Here is a 24,623-nt window from a genome sequence, read left to right as displayed (position 1 = left end):
TCATCACAACCCTATTGCTATTAGCATCCCCATTGGTTAGACGAGGAACTGAGGCACAGGGAAGGAAATTAAATTCCTAGTTTGTTGCACAACTGGGATTACAATTCGAGTTCTGCCTTACAGCCCAGAGTCCAAGAAACACTTTTACATAAGAACTGGGGATCCCCAGCACTGCTTAGAGTACCAAGTGAGGATGCGGGAGTGGAATATGGAGCAGTCAGAGCTGGGAAAGGTTTTATGATGGATGGACACATCCCTGGGGAGAAAACAAGATGGGCATTGACAGGACTCCACATCCCAGTGTGGAAGTGGAGGAGCTTGGTGGGATGAGCGGAGACGAGGGTACAGGGGCAGAGAAGAGTCTGAATGTTTCAAAAACAGGATTTGCTACTTGAGCAACTGAATGTCATTGTCACTTCTTGAACCCATGACTGATGTAGTGGAAAAGGCTATCTGGAAAGAAGTGTCACTGTCCACAGGGAGGGCAGATAGAGAAGTCTTAAAGGAAAACGGATAGGAATTTTGCAGGCTATCAGTTTTGTTTTTCACAAACAGAAAGGGCTTGTTTTCAGAAGGCAGGGTTTAAAATGCTGAGGGAGACAAGAAACATGAGTAGAAAGTACCTGAGGGACCTACAGTCCTTGCCCTGACAGGACCTCCCTCAGTCAGACCTGGGGACTGGAGAGAGCATCCTTTGCTTAAAAATTTAGATTAACATGGATTAACGGATTTGATATTCATACCACATACCATGCTCAGATGTCTTATAATGGGTGATTCCTTTGATTCTTCCAAACCAAAGGGACAATGAACATATTTGAGGGATCATATTTTGGCTCAGTGTTGTCCTAAACTGGTCCCTATATTTAAAGTGGCACCAAGTGCCGGGGAGAGAGGTGCTTTGTCTGAGATGATAGCAATGAAAAGTCTCTCTCTGTACAGCACACTCTTGTAGGTAATTTCTGACTAGATACCCTCCCTCAGAACCACAGCCATTGGAAATCTGTCTAGTGGTAGGCAGTCCATTCTCTGTGAGCAAAGACACTGACCCTCTGCTCATCCCAGTCCCCTGGTACCCTGGTCAGGGAAGAGGTGAGGATCAAGGCCATGCTCAGCATGGTACAGGGCACTCTGAGGAATGCAAAGGAATGGAACTTCTTTTGCTCTGTCAGGATATAAATGAACTGCCTACATCTGAGTGAGGGACAAATGAGATCACATTTACATGAATTCTCCAAATTACTGTGGCTCTGAGCACTCACCTGCCAGATGAATGGAACCACAGCCTCTCTCCCTCCTCTGGCATCTCTTACCTACCGGGGCTCCACAGGAGGGTCTCCCTCGTACTTCATCTCCTGTAGTTCACCCAGGATCTGCCCTTCTCCAGGATGATGCCTGGAAAGATCCATCCCCTCCAGTTCAATCCACCCACAAGATGAGGTTTTACTCTCTTCCCCAACAGGAAAGTCTCGCAGAAATACAATGGTTCTACATCTATCCATTTTTCAAAGTCTGGGGTTTCAGTCTCAGTTTCAAGTCAGTCTCTCATACAAAATCTTATATACACATTGTTATGTGACCCCAGCTGCTCTCCCCACAATGTGACAGCATACTCCTCTCCACACTGTATTTCCCCCGTCCATTCGACCAGCTCCTGTCCCCCTCTGCCTTCTCATCATATCTCTAGACAGAAGCTGCACACATAGTCTCATGAGTCTACCTGAGCTAAAAAGCACGCTCCTCACCAGTACCATTTTTGTCTTATAGTCCAGTCTAATCTTTGAAGAGTTGACTTCAGGAACAGTTTCAGTTCGGTGTTAACAGAGACTCCTGGGACCGTGACCTCTTGGGTCCATCCAGTCTCAGTCAAACCATTACATCTGGTGTTTTTTACTAGAATTTGAAATCTACATCCCACTTTTCTCCTGCTCCACCAGGGATTTTCTTTTGTGTTCCCTGTGAGGGCAGTCATTGGTGGTAGCCAGGCACCATCTAGTTTTTCCGTTCTCAGGCTGATGGAGTCTCTGGCTTATGTGGCCCTTTCTGTCTCTTGGGCTCATATTTTCCTCATGTCTTTGGCGTTCTTCATTCTCCTTTGCTCCAGGTAGGCTGAGACCGATTGATTTATATTAGGTGGCCACTTTGCTAGCTTTTAAGACCCCAGATGCCACTTACCAAAGTGGGATGCAGTACGTTTCCATAATACGCTTTGTTATGCCATTTGACACAGATGTCCCCTGAAACCATAGTCCCCACACCCCCCACCCCTGCTGCTCTGTCCCTCAAAGTGTTTGGTTGTATTCAGGAACCTTCTTAGCTTTTGGTTTAGTCCAGTTGTGCTGGCTTCCCTGTATTGTGTGTTGTTCTTCCCTTTACCTAAAACAATTCTTGTCTACTACCTAATTAATGAATGCCCCTCTCTCTCCCTCTCCACACTTATAACCATCAAAGAATGTTTTCTTCTGTGTTTAAACCTTTTCTTGAGTTCTTATAATAGTGGTCTCATGTAATATTTGTCCTTTTGTGACTAATTTCACTCAGCATAATGCCTTCCATGTTCCTCCATGTTATGAGATGTTTCATGGATTCCTCATTGTTCTTTATCATTGAGTAGTATTTCATTGTGTGAATATACCATAATTTGTTTATCCATTCATCAGTTGATGGGCACTTTGGTTGTTTCTATCTTTTTACTGTTGTAATGGGTTTTCAGTCTTATGCAACCCTCACAAGGGGTACCAGCAGCCCAGTCCAGCTTGACACTCCCCTGGGTCCCCCATTCCCTTTAAGCAGCCTGAGGCAAGCTCAGCATGTCCCACCCTTCCCTACTCTGAGTGGCAGCTAAGTGCCTCATCCGTGACTCTTAAACAAGAGTGAACACACACACACATACATGCACACATGCACACACACACAGACACACATACACAAGCATTTTCACAAGTGAAGTTTACAAGTACAAGGGAGTATCAATGCAAGGGTAGAATAATTTCTCTGGGGAAAAGAAAAATTACTTCCATTTTCCCCATTAATTATAAGTAAAGGGAACTTAGGGTCATTTTATTATTTTTTTAATTAGAATGTTCAGCCTAGGCCAGTGGTGTGCTGCTGATAAATGTTTAATGACCAACTCTCCAAAAAGGAGGGGCAGTGGGTCCTGATTGGCCAACTTCAGTGGTATAAATATTCAACTAATTTTAAGCTGCCAATGTGAAGTCAACTGCTTATACAATTCTAAAAGTTTAACCACTGGCCCTGGCCAGCTGGTGTGAGCAGCTCCCACACACCACTGGAAGGCCTTCTTATGCTAAAACATAACCTATTGTCCTTTCTGTGAGAAAATTCCCCCATCTAGTTGGGAGACAATTGACTCAAGAAGCCTTTAGGAAATAGTACTGGACGGAGTAAAACCAGAGTCTCCTTTGTGAACAGAAGGTTCTCTAGCGTTAGAGAAGGAGGTGGCAGAGACCTGTCAGTCTCTGTGGGAAAGAGCTGTTGGAACCTGAGCTGCCCTTGAAGGCAGCACAGGCCTCGTCAGGCAGGAGTGGAAGCTGGGCAACCAGGTGAAGAGCAGCCCGGGCAGAGATAGGTGAGTGGAACAGTGTGGCTTGTCAGGGGAGCACAGCCAGGCTAACTGCGGCGGAGAGAAGTGCAGGTGACCCAACTATGGAAAGTCCCTGTTGGAGACAGGGCAAAGTTGTAAAGACCCCAGCGAGTGATGAGGAGTTGGTGTTGGAGGTGCCTATGGTTTTGAACCATGAATGGCATCTGTGACTGAGTGGGACAAACCCAGGATTCAAGGTCAGTTGGACCTGGGTTCAAATCCCTGCCTTGCAATTTGTTAGCTGCAAAATCTTGAGTGAATCACTCAACCTCTCTAAGCCTGTTTCTGCAAAATGGGAATGACAGCAATTCTTCCACCCTACAACTCAGATTTGCTGGGAGGATCCCTTGAAATACTCTTTGTGGGAATGATTTTCAAAGCAATTAAGTGTTTTATATGTCAGTTCTTATTATCACTGTCTTTCCTTCATGGTCATTGGGAAGTTGAGTGTTGAAGGTTGTTGACTCACCATGAAGGCGGGAGGACAGGAAATAGCAACTCTCATTCCTGCTGGGGTGGGGGGGGACGGTGATGATACTTTTTTAGCCCCTGGGCCATAAATTACAGAGACCCAAAGGAGCCATTTTAGGCTCTGGGGTAATGAAATGACAAGATGAATGTGATATTTAAGAACCAGAAAGGAGCCCCTGACTAACATAGACAGAGAGAGGTAGATAAATCTCTGCAGGAGACATCATATCAGTATGTGAAACCTTGTAAAATGCTGAAAACTAAAGAAGCAATTTCCATTCTTTGGAGGACTCTTCTTAATGAGTTTAATTTAGCTCTACACTTCCCTCCTTGGCTGCAAATAAAAGGAGTAAAAATACTTTGCTTTTAAATTTTTCATACCATTCTTTGAAATAACTGGAGTCATTGTGTGACATCAAAAAACCAAATTGGAAATTGTCAAGAGAACTGTTTTACTTAAAAGAATTAGTGAGGATTCCTAAAGAAATTAAACATAGAATTACCACATGACCCAGCAATTCCACTCCTAGGTATATACTCAAAACACTTGAAAGCAGGGACCGAAACAGAAAACCCGGACACTAGTCTTCGTTGCAGCACTAGTCACAATAGCCAAAATGTGGAAACAACCCAAATGTCTACCAACAGATAAGTATAAACAAAATGTGGTATATCAATACAATGGACTAGTATTTAGCCATAAAGAGAACTGAAGTTCTGTCTGATACATACTACGACATGGATCAATCTTGAAAACATTATGCTGAGTGAAATAAGGCAGACACAAAAGGACACTAATTGTATGATCCCACTTATATGAAATATCCAGAATAGGAAATGCACAGACTTTTGTTAGTGGTTACCAGGACAGACGGGGGAAATGGAGGGCTATTGCTTAAGGGGTACAGAGTTTCTGCGAAGGGTGATGAAAAAAATTAGAAATAGATAGTGGTGATGGTGGCATAACGTGATGAATATAATTAATGTTATAAATTGTAAAAATGGTTGAAATGGCAAATGCTTTTGATATACATATTTTACCACAATAAAAATATTTTTTAAGTAAAATTTCTAAGTGAAAAAAAAAAAAAACTAGTGGGGATGAGGAAACCAAGGAAAGGAAATTTGAAACATGGTGGAAGAGAGATTTCTGACTGGCAAAACAATCGAGTCATTAATAAGAGAGAGGGTATTTTACCTGGGAGGGCAAATGTCAGGCTGTGTAATGGGGGCATCATTCCCAAGATCTGGGCTGCAGTCATGGTGAACCTTTTCTTAATCTCACTGCTTCCATTATTTCTAAATAAAGATGAAGGCTGGTTTGATGGTCTGTTGATCATATCAAACAATATTTTTCTGCTTATTCTTTAAAAATTATTTTTTTCTCTTCACAGTGGTGTGCTTGATAATTCAGGAGGGAAAATACTTGTTCGGAAAGTTGCTGGACAGTCTGGTTATAAAGGGAGTTATTCCAATGGTGTCCAGTCATTATCTCTACCACGATGGAGAGAGTCCTTCATTGTCTCAGGTATCCCCACGCTCTAGAAATGTGCTAAATGTGGTATGGGTTAAGTGGCCTCAAAGGAAGAAATGTGTTCTTTTCAATGCTCTGATAAGTTTTTGTTTATGTTTTTGTTTATGACCCACCTCATTGCATAAAAATTGGAACCATTAGCTCTTCTGATAATTAGAATCAAGGAACAATGAATTATAATTATCAGTGACAAATCACCACAAAATCAAACCTGAAAATGTTAAAAGGCCTCCAATTGCTCATTTTAAACACATCGCAGTTATAAGCTCAACCAAGCTTTTAAGTAAGTGAATTATATTTTAAAAACCTGGGTTGCTGAATAGTCCTGTAGTTAGGCCAGATGTACCTCATATCTGCCTCATTCTTCCCTGAGGTTTCTGGTAAGTGACTGGATAGGGACATATGTTCTTCAAAGCTGAGCTGCAACTTTAACTTAGGTTTTTTCAATTTTTTACTTACTTCATTTCATTTCACTCCTCAGTCACTTCTTCCTGTCCAGCACCACAGGAATTTGATAGACAATCGTATTTCACTCTTTTTTCTTCTTCTTCTTCCAAAGAGGTAATGTCAATGAGCTAGTGACTAGTGTAACTTTACAGTGAAAAGATAACCACGAATCTTTGTCCACCTTCCCTTTTCTATTTTTTAAAATTTCCCCCAATGCACATTTTATTTTGAAAATTTTTACATTTACAGAGAAATTAAAAGACTAGAACAATGAATTCCCTTCACCTAGCTTCACCAGTTGTTAATATTTTCCTACATTTGCTTTATCTCTCTCTCTCTCTCTATTTTGTCCCGAACCATGTGAAATTAAACTGGAGACATCATGCTACTTTACCCTTCAATACTTCAGCACACATCTTTTAAGAAAATTTTCCTAAATAACCACAATATAATACCAGTATCACACCTGTAAAAATTAACACTAATATAGTAATAGTATCTAATATACAGTTCTTATTCAGTTGTATTCAATATCCCCCAAATAGTCTTCATAACATTTTTTTTTTTTCGGATCCACAATGTGATCAAAGATCATGAATTGTATTTACCTGTCATGTCTGTTTAGTGACATGTGGAACTGTCCCCCATGACCACTACCTATTTTGTTTATTAATGGCATTGACATTTTTTAAGAATCCAGGACAGTTGTCTTATACTTGGTCCCACGATCTGGATTGGTCCAACTGTTTCCACATGACTAGATTCACGTTAAATTAAACATTTTGGCAAGGATGCTACATGGCCAGTAACAAAGCATACCCATCGTGTCATATCACAATAGCTGTATCAGGAAACATGTAATGTCATTTTGTCCAACTGTTGGTGATGCTAAATTTGATTACTTGGCTACTTTACCTTATCTCTCCATGGGGAAAAAAAAAAAAAACCTTGTAATTAATAAGCGATCTGTAGGGTGATACTTTGAGATAGTGAGACTAGCCTGTTCCCCAGTAGATGTCACCCAATGGTTTAACATCCGCTGATGATCTTTTCTATAGCATGTATTACGTTAGGGATTGCACAATTATAGTTTTTCTAATTCGAGTATTCCTTTTACAATTGATAGTTAGCATCCTAACTAACTTTCTCCACCTTTTTTTGTTTTAATTATAGCATGTTTTAATCCATATCCTCATTATTCTTTTTAATGCTCAAATTATCAAAGTTTAACCACTGAAAGTCCTTCAGACTTTTGACATGTCCATATTAGTCTTTGAGCACAACACAATGTTTTATTCCCACCCTAAACTTACTTAACCGTAGATCTTGGATCTCCCGTTATCTCCAAGGAGGTTCCATGGGATTTTAAACTAGATTCCAGCAAACCTTCCTGGTATCCTAACAAGAGGTGCCATGGGACTTTTCTGAGAAGGAACCACCCATGGAAGTCCAGTTGAGGCAGGGTAAGAGAGAAGTATCTCCGAATGTAGAAGGTCTTCAAATCAAGTGACTTTCAGGCACATTTATGCACCCCATGCCCCAAGCCCCATTATCTGCCATAGATCAGAGTTGTAAAAGGACTACAGACAGACCTTTTAGGATTTTCTCAATTTGAGTAATCCCTGTTTCCTCCTGCCTGCCGAATTCTACTCTCTCAGGGTTCAAATTAGACTGGTTTCTGTGTAAGCTAGTGGGGCGGAATCAACCACAGCACTGTGGTAACAAAGAATTCAGACGAGGGCCTGTAAAAATGCTAATGTCTAGAACACAAAGTTGTTGAGCAGAGGGAGAAACAGAATCTCCACATAGGTGTTTACCAAGTCACTCCTGGCTAAGAGTGTTTCACTTCTAACTGCTTCGCCTGCAATCCAGGAATCCCAGTAGAGGTTTAAAAGAAAATTAATTCCATGTGAGTAGAGATGTTTGGGGGTTTTTTAAGTGAAAATCAATCTGCTGAGATTATTCTCTATAAATCTCAGCTTCCATCTCCCCTCATTTCACCTAGTGACATTTAACCGAAAATATTTCTTGCCAATGATAATAAACGTCTCTGCTTCTGGAATGGCTCTTTCGAATGAATGAGCTGGGAAGAGTGCACTGCAGCGTAAGGATATCACCTGGCCGCCAAGGAGCACGGCGCCCCTTTTTCAGAGGCTGGCGGCCAACGAGTTTAATTGGATTGTGTCAGAATCCTTCTCTGAAGGCTCACATGCCCCTGTGACCTTTCACTGGGTTTTTATTTCCAGTTTTCACACGTAACTGTGCTGCTTCAATTAATGACTTTGGTGGGCTGGGAGTGGACTGTGCATTTTGGGTCAAAATGATCTTTCCCCAGTCCAGGAATGGGGTGGGCCATGTGTTCTTTGATCCCCGCATTTCAGAAAACTGAGCTCAGACTTCTGCTCCTCCTGAGCAGAAACAGAAAAGGCCGTAGGATTTCAGATGTGAGAAGAAGAATAAACACACGGAGATGATGCCTTTGCACGGCTCTCTGGTGAGGAAGTGTGGCCCGCAGCCTCAGGGACCTCAGCGAGTCTGAAACAAGCCCTAGTGTGGCAGGCTTGGACAGGAGCAGAGAAGCCGGAAATACCAAGCTCTAGTTGAGGAGCCCTGGTGATGCAGCGGTTAAAGCGCTCTGCTGCTAACAGAAAGTTTGATGGTTCAGTGGCTCTGCAGGAGAAAGACGAGGCAGTCTGCCTCCACAAAGATTACAGCCTTGGAAACCCTGTGGGCAGCTCTACTAAGTCCTGTAGGCTAGGTACACCCTGGAATCAACTCCACGGCAACGGGCTTTATGATTGTCTTGACAACAGTGGGTTGGGTTTGGTTGGGTTTGGTTTGGTTTGGTTAGAGTTCTTAAACATTTTGGGCTTTTTTTCCCCCATTAGATCCCTACAACTTTGTGTAGTGAATAGGGTCATGTCATTATCCATATTTTCTGAGTAAAAAAAATGAGAATATCAGGAGCTGAGCCAGTTAATCCATGGCAAAATAGAAACAGAAACCTAGATTTCCTTACTCTCAATTCCAGACCCTTCCTAAAACCCCGTCTGCTTCATGATCCTAAAGTCCTTTGTGCCAAAAGGATGTTTGGCAAAATCAAGGACTAAGTTCTGTTCCAACCCCCCAGCTCCTATGCCCCAACCCTCTCTATCTCCTCCCCAAGCCCCAGCCTGTAACAGCATTCCCTCGGTGGACAGCTGGAATGCTTTCATTATTAGAAATAAATATTCAATAATGAGGATTTTCCTCCCGTAGGTATTTGAATTTTAGCGAAGATCTAAGTATTAAGATATTCATTTGCTCAATAAATATTTATTGAGCACCTACTACATGCCAACCACTGCTCTAAAAAACAGCAGCCGTCCAGTCGACTCTGACTCATGGTGACCCCTTGTATGTCAGAGCAGAAATGTGCTTCGTAGGGTTTTTGGTGGCTGATTTTTCTAAACTAGATAAGCAGGCCTTTCTTCTGAGGCTCCTCTAGGTGGACTTGAACCTCCAACCTTTCAGTTAGCAGCCAAGCATGTTAACTGTACCTCCCAGGGTCTCCTAAACACTGCTCCTCAAAAACCAAGAAATCCATTGCTGGTTAGTTGATTTCAACTCATGGCAACCCCATGTGTTATCAAATAGAACTGTCCCACTGGGTTCTCTTGCCTATAATCTTACAGAAGCAGACCGCCAGCTCTTTCCACACAGCTACTGGGTAAGTTTGAACCACCAGCCTTTGGGTTAATAGCCAATTGCAAACCACTTGCACCACCCAGGGACCTGTAAACACTAATCTAAACCCATTGCCCAGTCAAGTTGATTCTGACTCATACTGATCCTATAGGACAGAGTAGAACTGCCCCCAAAGGGTTTGCAAGGAGCGGCTGGTGAATTGGGACTGCTGACCTTGTCATCGTTAGCAGCCAAGCTCTTAACCACTGCATCACAAGGACTAGGCCCTGGGAATTCAACAATCAACAAATCAGACAAATTACTTGCCTTCAGGGGGCTTACGTACAATCCAGTAGTGCTTTCAGTTTAATCTCAGAACAAAGCTTACTTGATGGAATTTCTCGCATCACTTCAGGGTTGTAGGAAGGCTTTGCAGGCAGCAGCCTTCTCAGGCAATTCTTCAGTCCTGTGAGACTTGGTTGCTGCTTTAACCAGCCCCAACCACCTGAAAACAGTTTGTTTTGTTTTGTTTTAATGCCTTCATTATTTCCCATGACAGGCATTAGCGTTCCTCCTCCTCACAAATTTCTCTCCGTGGGAGGGTAACAAATAGTTAATTCAGGTTTCTTCAGTGCCATGGAATTCAGATAGATCCACAGGGTCAGTGAAGGGGAGAGGTAGCCATCCACCCCATAGCTGGCTGCGACCAGGAGAGCGTACTCTGTCATCTAACAGGACAGCAGCGTGGAATAGTTTAGATTCGTCTAAGGACTTAATTAAACATTCAAAGCCACATATATGAAAACCTTAGCTGACATGTCATCTTCATGAGCGAAATAAAGATTGCTAATGTGAAGCAGCTCTGAATCATGGAGATTTTATTGCTTCCATTCTGATATTAATAAAATGCAGGCTATACAGGGAGGCAAAATGCCACTTTGACTTTCTTATCGTAATCAACAATTCAGCACAAGGAAGACTGGTTTTATTGAACTCCAGAGAGATAAATTGGAAGGAAGGAATCAGCTTATCAGTACAGGACCATCTAAAACCTCTCACTCTAGAAATAAATCAATTTTCTTTTTCTTTTTTGCAGAAGGTAAACCCAAAAAGGGTGTAACCTACCCAGCGGCTCTTACATATTCATCATCTAAAAGCCCAGCTGCCAAGGCAGGCAAGTGTTTGCGTGTGATTTCATCGAAATCTTCTGAGTTCGTCAACATGCAGTGTTGTGTTTCAGGAGATAGTGCAGAAATTAACATCGTCCCCAATCAGGCTCCACTGCCTCCAGTAAGATTTTAACAGATGCCAGGAACATAGGCACAGAAATCAATGGGATCAGGTGGCTGGGGCTGAAGAATGAAGGCCTTATTTTTTCTGTTTTGTTTTGTATTGTTTTAGCAATTCCAAGATTGTCTCTGTATTTGTGCCATTTTTGTTCAGAATGACTATTGCCTTGAATTTTACTGTATTGTTGCTTTAGAAGATGACATGACATTCTGTCTGGAAGTGCTTCCTGGCAGCTGGAAGAGAAAAGCTGTATCTACTTAGGTAGGACATGAAGGGAAGCAAAGACAATGATGTGGCTTATGTGATAACGGATTCCCTCAGGGGACAGCACCCGATCCAAACAACCCAAGCCAAAACCGACACTGTCTGTGGGTTGGTTGTGCCCACCCAGCTTCCATGTGAATTGCAAAAGGGGGTGCAGATAGACCTCAGGCAAAGGAAATGCCTTTTTATAGATTTCTGTGCTAAAGTGAGAACTGTGCCGTGCAATACTGTGTCTGTGGGGTGCTATGATTTCCCACAAGGGCAAAGAGAACTTGGGAATTGCTTTCTAATGGGATCTTGCATGGTTTCCAGAAACTTGATGGGCTAGCTGATTTTTTATTTTGTTCAGGTTCTATTCATGTACTTAAAGTGAACAATGGTTTAAGAATAGCAATAGAAGTTAGCATCTATTGAGCACTGCTGTGCTCCAAGAGCAGGATAATCACGTGTTTAATCACCCCGACACCGTAGGTAAGTACTATTCTTGTCCTAATTTAGAGCTTGAGGAAAATGCAGCACAGAGAGTTTAAGTAACTTACTCTTTGCCACACAGCTAGTAAGTAGCAAAGCTGAAAATCAAACCCTGCATCCTGGCTCCAGAAACCCTTTTCTAAACCATGATACTATGTTTTCTTACGCTAATAATATTGTCCTAATTTGAGGAGCCCTGGCATACAATTAAGGAACGATGCCCCCCTTCTGTAACTGTCCCCAACTACTATATCTTCAATGACTTATTAATTAGTCCAGAAATCCAGACTCTGGATAGTTCGCTTCAATTGTAAGGATATAGTTGTGCACCCACCCTCTACCCCCCCCACCCCATGCTGGCAGCAGGTGGAGGTGCCTCATCAACCATTTCTGAGACATCACTTTTTTCTTCTTTCAGTATGGATACAGGGAAGAGGAAACTGTCACAGAAATCTCCTTAAGTGACTGGGCAGTCGGTGGGGGAGAGTGTCCTCTCTGTTATCTCAGCTAGGCTAACACAGTGACTTCTGAATAGGTGCTGTGTGTGGATATCAGGGGCAAGGGGCAGTGTTCAGCCAGAAGTCTTTCTCCAAGTTAGGTATGCCATCCCTTGGCCCAGCACCCCTGGGCAGCCCCTCCTCTCCTGCCCCCTAGCAGAAAGCCAAGGGAGCAGCTGGGGCTCTCTTCCTCCTCCAGGTCTGAGGAGAGCTGAGATAAGGTGAGGTGGCATACTTCTTCCCATCACTTTCAGCTTTGGCCTCCCGAGCCCTGCTGACCTGGGCCACTCCAGCACCACCACCACCACCGCCCCCCCATATGCACACACTCTCAGAGATCCCTGGTACAGAAACTGTCACTATATTCAAGCAAGCCCCCCAACTTCTGGGACGACATGTCAAGCACCTCCTATTTTTACCATGAGGGAGAGAGTGCTTCTAGGATCCCAGAATACTCCAAAACCTTCTCTCCAAACTCAGATCCTGCAGTACATAAGGGTGGACCTCTGATCCCTGCAACTCAGAACACGTCAGCAGGACTGAGACGCCCACCTCCTCTCCCATGGGCCCAACCAACCTTGATGAATGTCTCTCTTGAAGCACCTGATTTGGCTTGGAGAGGACAGAGCACATAGGAAGAGAGGGAAAACCTCTTACCCTGAATACCGCACTCCCCAAAAGGTAGCTCCTCTTCATCTGGCCCTGTCCTTGCCCTCACTGGCCGGGGGAGGTAGGGGGTGATTATGCTAGTTCTCCTGAGATGAGCTATAAGCAAACCTCAGGGAGAGCAAACTGGCCCCACTTGGGGGCAGTTCAGGCTGTGGTGAAATGAGATCCTTTAGGTGGCCTTTTGCCTTGGTTCTCTGGAAAAGCAGGTTATTTTTCCCTTAAGCCCTGAGGAGTTACCTTTGCCCTACTTTTCTACCCCAGAGGGTTTGTTACTTTTGTCCAGGTTGATTGACCTTTCCGGGTTAAGCTATAAACAACTGGATTTGATGCTTTTTGTTTGGTCCTGGGCTGCAGCCGACCCGTTGATTGGTATGTACCTTGCAGGGATTGGTCAATAGACTATGCAAATGAGATGAGTTGTAGCCCAACCTTGCCTAATATGCAAATGACATGTCTGTCACCTACAGAGAGGGGCTTGGTCAGTTCATGGCCCTGGTGAGAGTGCCATGCCTTGAAATTGACAAGGAGTTTATGTATTTAAGCAACCAGCCCCACTAAGGTTGAGAGACAGAAAGAAGCAAGAAAAGAAGCAGAAGGAAGAAAGAAGGGAGAAGAAGCAGAGACAGAAAAGAGGCAAGGAACCTCCTAAAAGAGCTATAACATGGTCAAGGACAATGACAGGCCCAGTGGCAGAGACTGCAGCAACAGGACCAAGAGGATCATGTCCTGAGGGAGCCGAAAGGAACCTGTCCTCGTGGGGCCAAGAGGAGCTGACAAAGCTGTCCTACACTGAAGAACGAAAACTGCCTACATGCTTCCTGATTCCTGAGTTGTAGCCTGTTGATCCCGATCTCAAGTTGTTCCTCAACAAACCACTTAAATAAAAGTACGGTCTGTTGCTACCGGAGAATAGCCTCTGTTCTTGTCTTCGGTGTAGGAAAGAATTCAAACCCTGAGACAAATAGTGTCAAGCAAGCAGAGGTTTATTAGCTAACAGAGGGTTAGTAACAAAAGTACACTTGACTAGGGAGCACCAAGCAGGCTACTCAGATATAAAGAATCTGAGAGCCCCGATAGTCGTTTTCTTAGAATTTTTTATCCTTCTTGTCTCTTATCTGTCCATGTTAATGTTTAATTAGCCAAGACAGGGACCCCTAAAGAGATTATTTCCTTGGCTTAAGGTTTAATTACCAAGTTAGGGACTTTATCAGGTTAGGGACCCTTATAGGGATCATTTCCTTGGCTTTAAGTTTAACTACGTAGGGACCATCTTATTGAGGAATGTCACCACCACCCCTTTTCTCTTCCTCTTCTCAAGTGCAAGCTTTTCCCCTTGCCCACACTGTGCGTTATGTGTGGCCATTGCAACAGATTATCGAACCCAATGGAGAATAGAGAGTGCCGTGGGAGGGACAGCTGATGTCAGAATTGGTAAAAAGGTTGGAGAGTGGAAGTATGTCTGACCTCCACCTCAGAGAGATCAACCTTGAGCTGATCTTGACTTGCAGTATCCCCCCAAAGTTAAACACGTTCTGACATTATTATTATTACTGCTGCCATTTCACACAGGGGCACCCCTGCACATTCAGAACAGGGGTACTTGGGAGCATCTGACTTTAGCTTTGAGCCTTAACCAGAATCCTAGGATAACAGGAAGAATCTCTAGGACCCCCTGTGACTGTGGCTATCAGCTTTCTTTGTGCCAAGCACTGTGTTACACAGCAACCCTGAGGCAGAGTACTGATATTGTCCCCATTTACAAATATTCTTAGAGAAGTTTAGTAACTTGCCCAAGGGTACAGGACTACCCAGCCCAAATCGCACTCAAATTCTGATTGTATCACCTTAAAGCTGATAAAGTGTGTGTGTGGGGCAGGGGGAGCAGGGAGATATAAAGGGTGGAAGAGGAAGAAAACCAAAAACAAAGAAACCCAGTGCCTTCAAGTTGATTCTGACTCCTAGGGACCCTATAGGACAGAGTAGAACTGCCCCTATAGGGTTTCCAAAGCTGTAAATCTTTACGAAAGCAGCTGGTGGGTTCAAACCACCAACCTTCCAGTTAGCAGCTAAGTGCTTAACCGTGGTGCCACCAGGACTCCCTGAGAAGATAGAAAGTACAGCCAAATGATGCCTTCAATTTTGAAATCCACTTGGTTTGCCGATCATTTCTATAACTTCATCTCTGTCTACCCAAGCACCAGAGCCCAGTTGACCACGTCCACCCCCAGCAAACACTGGGTCCATGTGGCTGAGTGACTGAAAGAAGGAGTACTGTAAGCTGGGGCAATTTGCTGCTATGAAAATTTATAAATGTATGGCAAAAAAAAAAAAAAAGTTGCTATCGAGTTGACTCCGACTCCTGGAAAACCCATGTGTGTCAGAGTAGAATTTTCAATGGCTGATTTTTCAGAAGTAGATCTCCAAGCCTTTCTTCTGAGGCACCTCTGGGTGGACTCGAACATCCAACCTTTCAGTTAGCAGCCAAGCATGTTAACTGTTTGCACTTCCCGGGGCTCCTTATAGCAAAAGTCCTAGTTATAATGCCAGGCTCTACTGATATCACTTGTCCCCTTTACTAAACCATCTCATCCTTTAGGTATTACTTTCAGCCTCCTATTACTAGATCATCCATGGTTATCAGAGTTAAAAAATTAAATGCATTCCTTCATGTATTCATTGATTCAATAACCATGCAGTGAGCACCTCCTATGTACCACACTCTGAGCAAAACTCCAAGGATTCTAACATAAGAGGGATACTTGATGTTATGGGTTGAATTGTGTCCCCAAAAAGTTTATGCTGAAGTCCTAACCCCTGGTACCCAGGAACGTGACCTTGTTTGGAATAGGGTCTTTGAGGGTGTTATCAGTTAACATGAGGTCATCCTGGAGTAGGGTGGATCTTAATTTAATATGAGTGGGGTCCTATAAAAAAGAAGACACTTAGAGACAGAGGGAAGACTGCACTACGATAGCAGAAGCAGAGATTGGAGTTATGCTGCATTTGCAAACAAAGAAATACCTGGGGCCACCAGAAGCTGGAAGAGATAAGAAAGGATCTTCATTCCCCTAGAGCCTTCATAGAGAGACCCTGCCAACACCCTGGATTCTGACTCCAAGTCTCTACAACTGTGAGACAATAAATTCCTGCTCTTGTAAGCCACCCAATTTGTGGTACTTTGTTGCAGCAGCCTAGGAAACCAGTACCCCTGGTGTCTTGCCAGGCGGTCTACTTTCAAAAAACCAGCCACTGAAAACCCTATGGAGCACAGTTCTACTCGGACACATGGGGTCGCCCTAAGTCAGAACTGATGTGACAACAACTTTTTTTTTTTCTTGCTGTGGTACCAGGGATGTGCCTTCCCAGGTATTGGTGAATGTCTCCACACCAACACTTATCTAATTTTATTCAGCTCGGAGTAGCTCTAGGCTCCAGCCAAGTAACAGCTGCTGCCTAATGGCTGTTAACTGCCTGCTCAGGAACAGCATTTATGTCTCAGGTAATGCCTGTCTGCTGTGTGAGCTGCACAAGGTGAACCAAGATGCCTTCTGTTTTTCAAGTGTGATGATTTCCCTTGGAAGAAAGTTCTCATGCTTTGGGGGGTCATCCTAACCTGATTAACCTGTTAGCTCACATTCTCGGAGAGACCAGGAAGCATTTTTCAGGGGCATGCTGAAACCTGCCAGCTGCTACCCTCAATCTCTAAAAGGAATTCATAATTCAAGAAAAAGTAGCAACAAAGAGGGGTATCCCTTTATGATTTTTACTGGAGTTTTTCATTTAAATTGGTGAAAACTTACTCCACAGTGGGACTGCCACTTTAAAGGGAGGTTTATCTAGCTTGAAGCCTAGCAAGACGCCACGTATGCTGGTTTCCAAGGCTACAAAACCGGTGTTAACATTCCCAGTTTACAAAGAAGGGAGCCAAGCTCACAAAGCTTTAGCGACCAGGAGTCAAGCCTGGTGCTGGCAGTGGTTCTCTAGTCAGTTTTCATCTCCAGATCTGTCTCTGAGCAGGGCCCTGGCATCGCCATTTTAATGCCTCCACCTCAGTTCTGATGATGAGCCAGGTATGTGGAGCTCTGACCCACCTCCTGCTGCTGTCGAGAAGGTGGCTGTCCAGAGCTGCTCTTGACCATGTCCAAGAGAGTAATATATTAAGGGCCTAAGGGAAGTTATATAAATTTTTCCTCTTAAAACTTTTAAAAAGAGACCAAATTTCCACCCCTCTGAGATTGTGTGAAGAAACTGTTTTACTTCAAATTACTCAAGAAGAGCCTGTCCCATGAATTACATCAAGGGCTTTAAGTTCAGTTGGGAACTGTGAGCAATTGGGGTAGAGTGATTTTCTGTCTCCCTTTTAAAGACAGATCTGATCCACAAAGGACAGAGGGCAAACAAAAACAATAGCCCATAGATAACACTGCAAAGAATGGAAATACTGGAACAGTTAATTGTGCTCATAAGAAACCTGTACATACACCAAGAGGCAGTTGTTCGAACAGAACAAGGGAATACTACATGGTTTAAAGTCAGGAAAGGTGCGCATCAGTGTAGTATCCTTTCACCATACTTATTCAGGCTATATGCTAAGCAAATAACCCAAGCAGATAAACTATATGAAGAAGAACACACCATCAGGATTGGAGGAAGACTCATTAACAACCTGCTTTATGCAGATGACACAGACTTGCTTGCTGAAAGTGAAGAAGACTTGAAGCACTTACTGATGAAGATCAAAGACCACAGCTTCAGTATGGGTTGCACCTCAACATAAAGAAAACAAAAATCCTCGCAACTAGGCCAATAAGCAACCTCATGATAGACAGAGGAAAGATTGAAGTTGTCAAGGATTTCATTTGACTTGGATCCACAATCAACATCCACGGAAGCGGCACTCAGGAAATCAAACAACACATTGTATTGGGCAGATCTGCTGCAAAAGACCTATTTAAAGTGCTAAAAAGCAAAAATAGCACTTTAGGACTAAGGTGTGCCTGACCCAATCGCCTCATATGGATGTGAAAACTGAAAAATTAATAAGGAAGACCAAAGAATAATGAATGCCTCTGAATTTGGCATTGGTGAAAAATATTGAATACAACATGGACTGCCAGAAGAACAAATAAACCTGTCTTGGAAGTACCGCTAGAATGCTCATTAGAAGCAAGGATGGCGAGGCTTCGTCTTATGTTTTGGACATGTTGTCAGGAGGGACCAGTCCCTGGAAAAGGACATCATGTCTGGTAGAGTAAGCGAAAAAGGGGAAGATCCTCAAGGAGATGGCTTGACATAGTGGCTGCAATGGTCTCAAACATAGCAGTGATTGCGAGGATGGTGCAGTACAGGGCAGTGTTTTGTTCTGTTGTAGATAGGGTCATTATGAGTCAGAACCAACTCAATGGCACCTAAAAACAACATTTCATAAAATCCACAAGTGATTCTACAAAATGGCTTTTCCCTATACGATGTCGCTTGAACCCGGGCCTGCATCTCCCTAAAGAGATACTAATGGGTAGTAGCATTTACCACAGGGTAAGACAGAGGAATACTTTGGAGAAATTAGAAACTTCTCTAGGACTTGTTACGAAAGCTCAATCCCTTTCAAGTAATGGAAATGTCTTAAATCATGCAGGTTCAGTTTTGCCTGAGGATGGTGCCATGACTGGCTGAACCCTGGAGGCTGCTGCCGGCTCTTTAGTAATTTGTCTAGCATAGTACACAGGCATATGTAAAGGTGACCCACTTGTAGGCAAGAAACAGGGTGCCTTAGTTATCTAGGGCTGCTGTAACAGAAATACCACAAATGGATGGCTTTAACAAACAGAAGTTTATTCTCTCACAGACTAGTAGGCTGGAAGTCCAAATTCAGGTTGTGAGCTCTGGGGGAAGGCTTTCTCTGTCAGCTCTGGAGAAAGGTTCTTGTCATCAGTCTTCCCCTGGACTAAGAGCCTCTCCACGCAGGAACCCTGGGTCCAAAGGATGCACTCTGCTCCGGCGCTGCTATCTTGGTGGTATGAGGTCCCTGCTCTCTGCTTGCTTGCTTCCCTTTCCTTTCATCTCCTGTAAGATGACTCCACGGCACTGGTTTTTTCTGGTAAGATAAAAAATGGTGCAGGCCACACTCCAAGGAAACTCCTTTTACATTGGATCAGGGATGTGACCTTAGTGAGAGTATTACAACCCCACCTTAAACCTCTTTAACATAAAATTACAATCACAAAATTGAGGACAACCACACAATACCAGGAATCATGGCCTAACCAAGTTGACACATATTTTTAGGGGACACAATTCAATCCGTGACACATGGTAAGTGAGGGAGCCGCTTCCTGCCTCACCAGCTAATGCCTGCAGGAGCACATTGAACAGCTACACTCCAGCCCAATTCCAAGGCACAGTGCGTTGACCTGCTCTCCCTTGTCACTGCTGTGACCCCACAGGAGGGGACAGCATCAGGGTGGGGAAATGAGCAGGTACCAGCACTGGGCAGCGGGTCTGCACATCCAGCCGCATGTTTGTCTATGTGGCCTTTCCCGGGCGACGGTTCTGTCACTGTTCTCCAGTGTCAAGAAAGACAGATCCCACAAAGAGGGCACAGCCTTCTTATCTCGGACTCTATTTCCCTTGACTTACTCTCCTGTGTGCCAAAAACACATCAGTCCTTAGCAGAGTTAAGGCTGGAGCTGGGGTGCTGCAATAGGCTGAGCAACGGCCTCCAAAAGATATCCACGTCCTAATCCCTGAATCCTGTGGACGTTACTGTCTATGGCAAAAAAGGCTCTTTGCAGACGTGATTAATTAAGGGCCTTGAGCTGAGAAAATGTTCCTGGATTATCCAGGTGGACCATAAATGCATTTACATGCTCTTATAAGAGGGAAGCTTTTTTATAAGAGGGAAGCAGAGGGAGATCTTACCACACACAGAGGAGGAGGCAGTGAGATTGATCACTGAGGCAGTCACCCACACACACATACACACACACACACCAGCTGCCATCGAGGCAACTCTGACTCATGGTGACCGCATGTGTGTCAGAGTGGAACTGTGCTCCACAGGGTTTTCAGTGGCTCATTTTTCAGAAGTAGGCCACCGGGCCTTTCTTCTGGGGCACCTCCGGGTGGACTCAACCCTCTAAACTTTCGGTAAGCAGCCACCTGCATTAACCATTTTCACTACACAGGTACCCTATCCCGAGGCCAATGCTGATTGAAACAGCAACAACAATGTGTCTATGAACCATTGCTTTTGGCTTCTTTCAAGTTAACTTGACCATTGATCATATTCTGCCTTGCCTATTTTGTTGTTTTGAGATGTCATTTGAATATTCTATTGTTATTTCATCTTTGGTTTGCTTATTGGCTTATCCCTTCATCCAGATTATACCTTGATTTAGGGCGGGAATGGTGGGTCATTCACCCAGATTTTGCCCCCTGCAGTGCCTAGCACAGGTCTTTGCTTGTAGCTGGTGTTCAATAAACACTTGTTCACTTTATTTTATTTCTAGTCCTATAAGAGCCTACCTGCTATTTTGAAGGCCCTGTTGTGATTCTGTTTTGTTACAGGTGAGACAACAAAAGCCTATCAGAAGCCATCAGTTCCAGAGACAGCCACAATGCCAGTCACCCTGACGCAGGTGCCGACGACCACTGCAGCCAAGGCCACCCACACCTTCTTGCCAAAGGCATCCCCATCTGCAGCCTCAACCACCGGCAGCCCCAGACCACAGCCCATTTTCCACAGGAGCCAGGAGCCGGGTCAGTAAGCAGATCACTGTTGCTGTAGACTAGACAAGCAGGGGGTTGAATTTTAGAGAAAACAGCTCCATGTGAAGACCAGTTTGCAGCAGCTACCTCCCGCCATTTCAGCTGGGTGAGTGGGGAGCACCTGAAAGCTGGGCCAGGGGTGTGTGGCTGACGTCCTCCCAGACACAAGGGGTAAACTTGAGCCAATAAGAGCTAAGCAAACCATGCAGAGGAGCTTAATAGAAATTCAAAAATAAGACTGCTGTTATTATACTTTTGAAGGTAGGCTATTATATAAAAAATTTTCCCATTGCAAAATCCTCATTTCTCCAAAAGTTCAATTCTAAGAACAGTAGATTTCTATGAACACTGGTGTTTTTGTTTTGCTTTGTTTTGTTGTGAAGTGATGAACGGTACACCCTGAAAGCCTTCAAATATTAAAAACAAACTAAACCAAAAGAAGCCCTTTAGGAAAACTCACATAGCTCAAGTTTTTATCCCTTTTCTGATTGTTTTTGTCTTATTTCTTAAATCATGCTTTAGGTTTTAGCAAAGTTCAGTTTATGTAATTAATCTCAGTGTTACATCAAACAGGACCTGAAGTGCTGATTTGATAATCCAATCTCAAGTTTCTAGCAGGCTTATATCTAAACTACCCTGGGCTAGAGGTCTTCTGGAAAGGGGGTGGGAAATTCTACAACAAATGCCATGATTACCCCAGCAATTTTTTCTAAATATTTCCCACCTGGTCCCTGCATTGTTTTTTTCTTTCAGAAGGAAATGCCCAAACTTGTTCTTTTCTGCCTCACCTCCAGCTTCCAGACATAACTGTCACATACATGGCTTCCACATCACAGCTCAGCTATTTATCCGTCCATTCATTTCACAAATACGAATTAGCGCTTACAACGTGGCAGACTGTGTGCTGAGCATTTTACCGATATTAGCCTATCAAATCCTCATAACAACCTTCAAAGTACACGTGTCACTTCTAATGTGATTAACCCAGTGTACTGATGAGAAACCCAGGAGGAGAATGGTGAGGAAGCTGGCCCCAGGGACACAGCTGGGAAGCAGCAGGGCTAGGATTCCCGCCCCGGTAGAAGCCTGCCTCCCTTGCAGGAATCATCTCTGCCATAAACCAATACCCCAGGCACCAATGAAGCATCACAGCACCAGGGGCCTGACCGTCAAAGAACGACACAGACACAGCGGTGAGATTAGAGGGTGCCCACAATAGCCAGCTTCTGCTGTAATTGATAACAAGTAACAATACAATGGACACATTCCATATTTACCATGTGCCGGGCACACCGCATGCATTTAATCTTCCCAGCAATCCTATGAAATAGGGATTTTTATTCCTATCCCATTTCACAGACAACTCGTGGAAGAAACTGTCATGGAAAGGTCCAGATCAAGGATATCAAAAAATTAATTTATTTGGGTTTCTGAAACCTATCAGACACCCCCCTACCACCCTATTCCTGTTTAACTCAGGCTAATATTTCATTCCTTTTTTTTTATTATTTGTGGTAAATATATAGGTAACAAAACCTTTGTCATTTCTATAATCTTCGCATGTACAGTTTGGCAATATTAATTATATTCATCGTGTTGTTCAACCACCAGCCTTGTCTGTTTCCAAACAGAACTCAGGCTAATTATCACCACAGACACACAACACCTGACAACAAAGAGGACACAGCTAGGAAGGATGCTGGCTGGCTGGGTTAACAAGGGCCTCGGAGCCAGAAGTTTTCCTTTTTTATTTCAATCTCTTGATTTTTAGAAGCTGTGATTCTTTCAAAGATTTTTGAGTAGCTGAGTGCATATTTGTAAGTTGCTTTCTCCGGTTTCTTCTTTAGAGGACGTCAGCTCTTATCTAACACATGTAATTAAACATATGGCATATTTACTTGCTGTACTGGGAGCTTTGAAATCCTGTTACAAGTTGGTTCTGAACTTGTGGAAAACCTCAAGAAACTTGAAGAAGTGACGCCCACCCTGGCAAAGCTGCGTTGTTCCTGGCGTGGGGACAGGGGCTTTGGACAGCAGCCTCCCAGGCGACCAGCCTTCCTTCTTCATCCTTGTCCAGCACCGTCTTCCATGCTGACCCACGGGCTGCTGGGCAAATATACAGAGCAGGCCTTCCAGGCAGCACACGCGGCAATCGCTAAGAAAGCAGCCAAGATGGAGTGGAAGGAAACTTTTTTACAAATTGTATTGCCTAGTCAAAGGATTTTCTGTAGTCATGGAGAGAGGTGAAAACTGATGTTTGGGGTGCTTGTGTCTTTTGTCTAATAACAGCTTTGTTGAGATCTAATTCACGTATCATACAATTCACCCATTTTACAATTCAGTGCTTTTTTGTATATTCACTGGAGTTGTGTAATTGACTCACCAGGATCAATTTTAGAAGATTTTCATCACCCCGTAAAAAAAAAAACCCTGCCCATTAACCGTCATCATTTCTCCTAATACCCCTCCATCCCAATATAAGCACCAATCTACTTTCATGAAGACCTGTGTCTTAACACATGGTAATAGATATTTGCTGTGAGATTTTAAACCAACTATATTAAATAATGTTTGGTACTTAAGTAACTTCTTTTTTCTTCAAATGAGCTCAAAATATTCTGCCAATTATAAGAGAACAACACTCCTACTGCTGTAGACCAGTGAGTTGCTATTACTGCATTTATTGAGTATTTTTCTATTTTCTCTGATATATGTGACTATAGTTAAAAGATTCTAGAAGTAGATGGGGTGTTCAAGCAAAATATAAGTCATGTATTCATTCAACAAATATTTACAGACTGCCTCCTATATGTTAGGTACCATTCCAGGATCTTGGGCTACATCAGGGAACACATCCCACCAAGACCCCCCACAGCAGAGCACTTCAGCTTAGGACACCTGAGAAGTATGTGGCTAAAACAGGAGTGACCTGTGATTGGGGCTTAGGGTCCATGAGTCATCTTTGTTCCATAATGAGGTAAAGAGATGCCCTCTCAGACAGGACACGGGGGCTTGGAGGGAATCCAGTGGAAAGTAGGAACTGTGTAGCAGGAAAAGACAGGGCTTCTCCCAGTCCATGGACAGGAGCTGATGGAGGCGGAAGGATTCCAAGGAAGATGGACTCCAAGAAAAATGGGACTGGACACCAAGGCCATGTAACAGCCCCTTAACTGACCCAGAAATGTGCATCCAAACAAGACAAATGGGAACAAATCAAGGCTGAGGGTAAGAGAGCCAAGAGCCAGAGTGGCGGAGACCTCTCAAAGGGGCAAGGGTGAGGCAACATGGAAAACACCAAGGACTACAGTGATCCATAGGACCCAAGGCGGCCATAGAGCTGTACCCCAGGGTCAGAGGTGGCAGCCTGGAGGGCCAGATCCAGACAGCTGCCTAGAAAAGAGCTCTGGAAAAGATGCAGACCACTACCAGGCCAGCTGCATCTATTGCAGGCTTAGAAGGTGGGGTGGCTTTATCCACCAGTGTTTTCCTGGTCAGGTTCATTTTGAAAAGTGCCAGCATTGTCTCAGCTGACGTAACAGATTAAATGGACCCACAACCAAGGTAGGCCGGAGAGGGGGATCAGAGTGCTGCCTAGTGGCCAGGCAGCTGTGGCTGTGATCATTCATCTTCCTACTCCCCACTGCCCTCTCTGACCAAAGGCAGTGCAGAGGGAGGAAGTGCTGAAACCTGGGACAGGAAGAGAGACCAGCATCTCTAACTGCCCGTCCCTTCCACATACATTTTCACTTCTCACCAACATATATACCTCATCAATGAATGTCCATCTTCCTTAAGGTGTCTGGAGAAGGTTTTCTTAAAATTCAGTATTACAAATAGTAAGATGAACATTCCAAAAGAAAAGAAGTAAAGGTCATGATCAGTAAAGCCACGATGGGAGAACTACAAGTGGCCAATAAATATGACAAAACATGTTCAACTTCTC

The 24,623-nt window shown here is 43.8% G+C and overlaps 1 protein-coding gene across 2 annotated transcripts in view; it reads left to right on the top strand.

The window, feature by feature from the left end:
- VIT (vitrin) overlaps nucleotides 1-24,623 on the top strand; it is a 127,051-nt gene that overhangs the window by 50,424 nt on the left and 52,004 nt on the right. The window contains exons 5-7 of one of the 2 annotated variants that reach the window (XM_049870455.1): nucleotides 5,470-5,603; nucleotides 10,819-10,896; nucleotides 20,480-20,671. In XM_049870455.1, the coding sequence (XP_049726412.1) occupies nucleotides 5,470-5,603; nucleotides 10,819-10,896; nucleotides 20,480-20,671 (404 nt within the window). The remainder of the gene's footprint in view (nucleotides 1-5,469; nucleotides 5,604-10,818; nucleotides 10,897-20,479; nucleotides 20,672-24,623) is intronic. The other variant, XM_049870456.1, reaches the window with a different exon arrangement.

The sequence above is a fragment of the Elephas maximus genome, chromosome 26, assembly GCF_024166365.1.
Source record: "Elephas maximus indicus isolate mEleMax1 chromosome 26, mEleMax1 primary haplotype, whole genome shotgun sequence".
NCBI classification, from domain to species: Eukaryota; Metazoa; Chordata; class Mammalia; order Proboscidea; family Elephantidae; genus Elephas; species Elephas maximus.
This window is presented reverse-complemented; position numbering and strand designations above follow the sequence as displayed.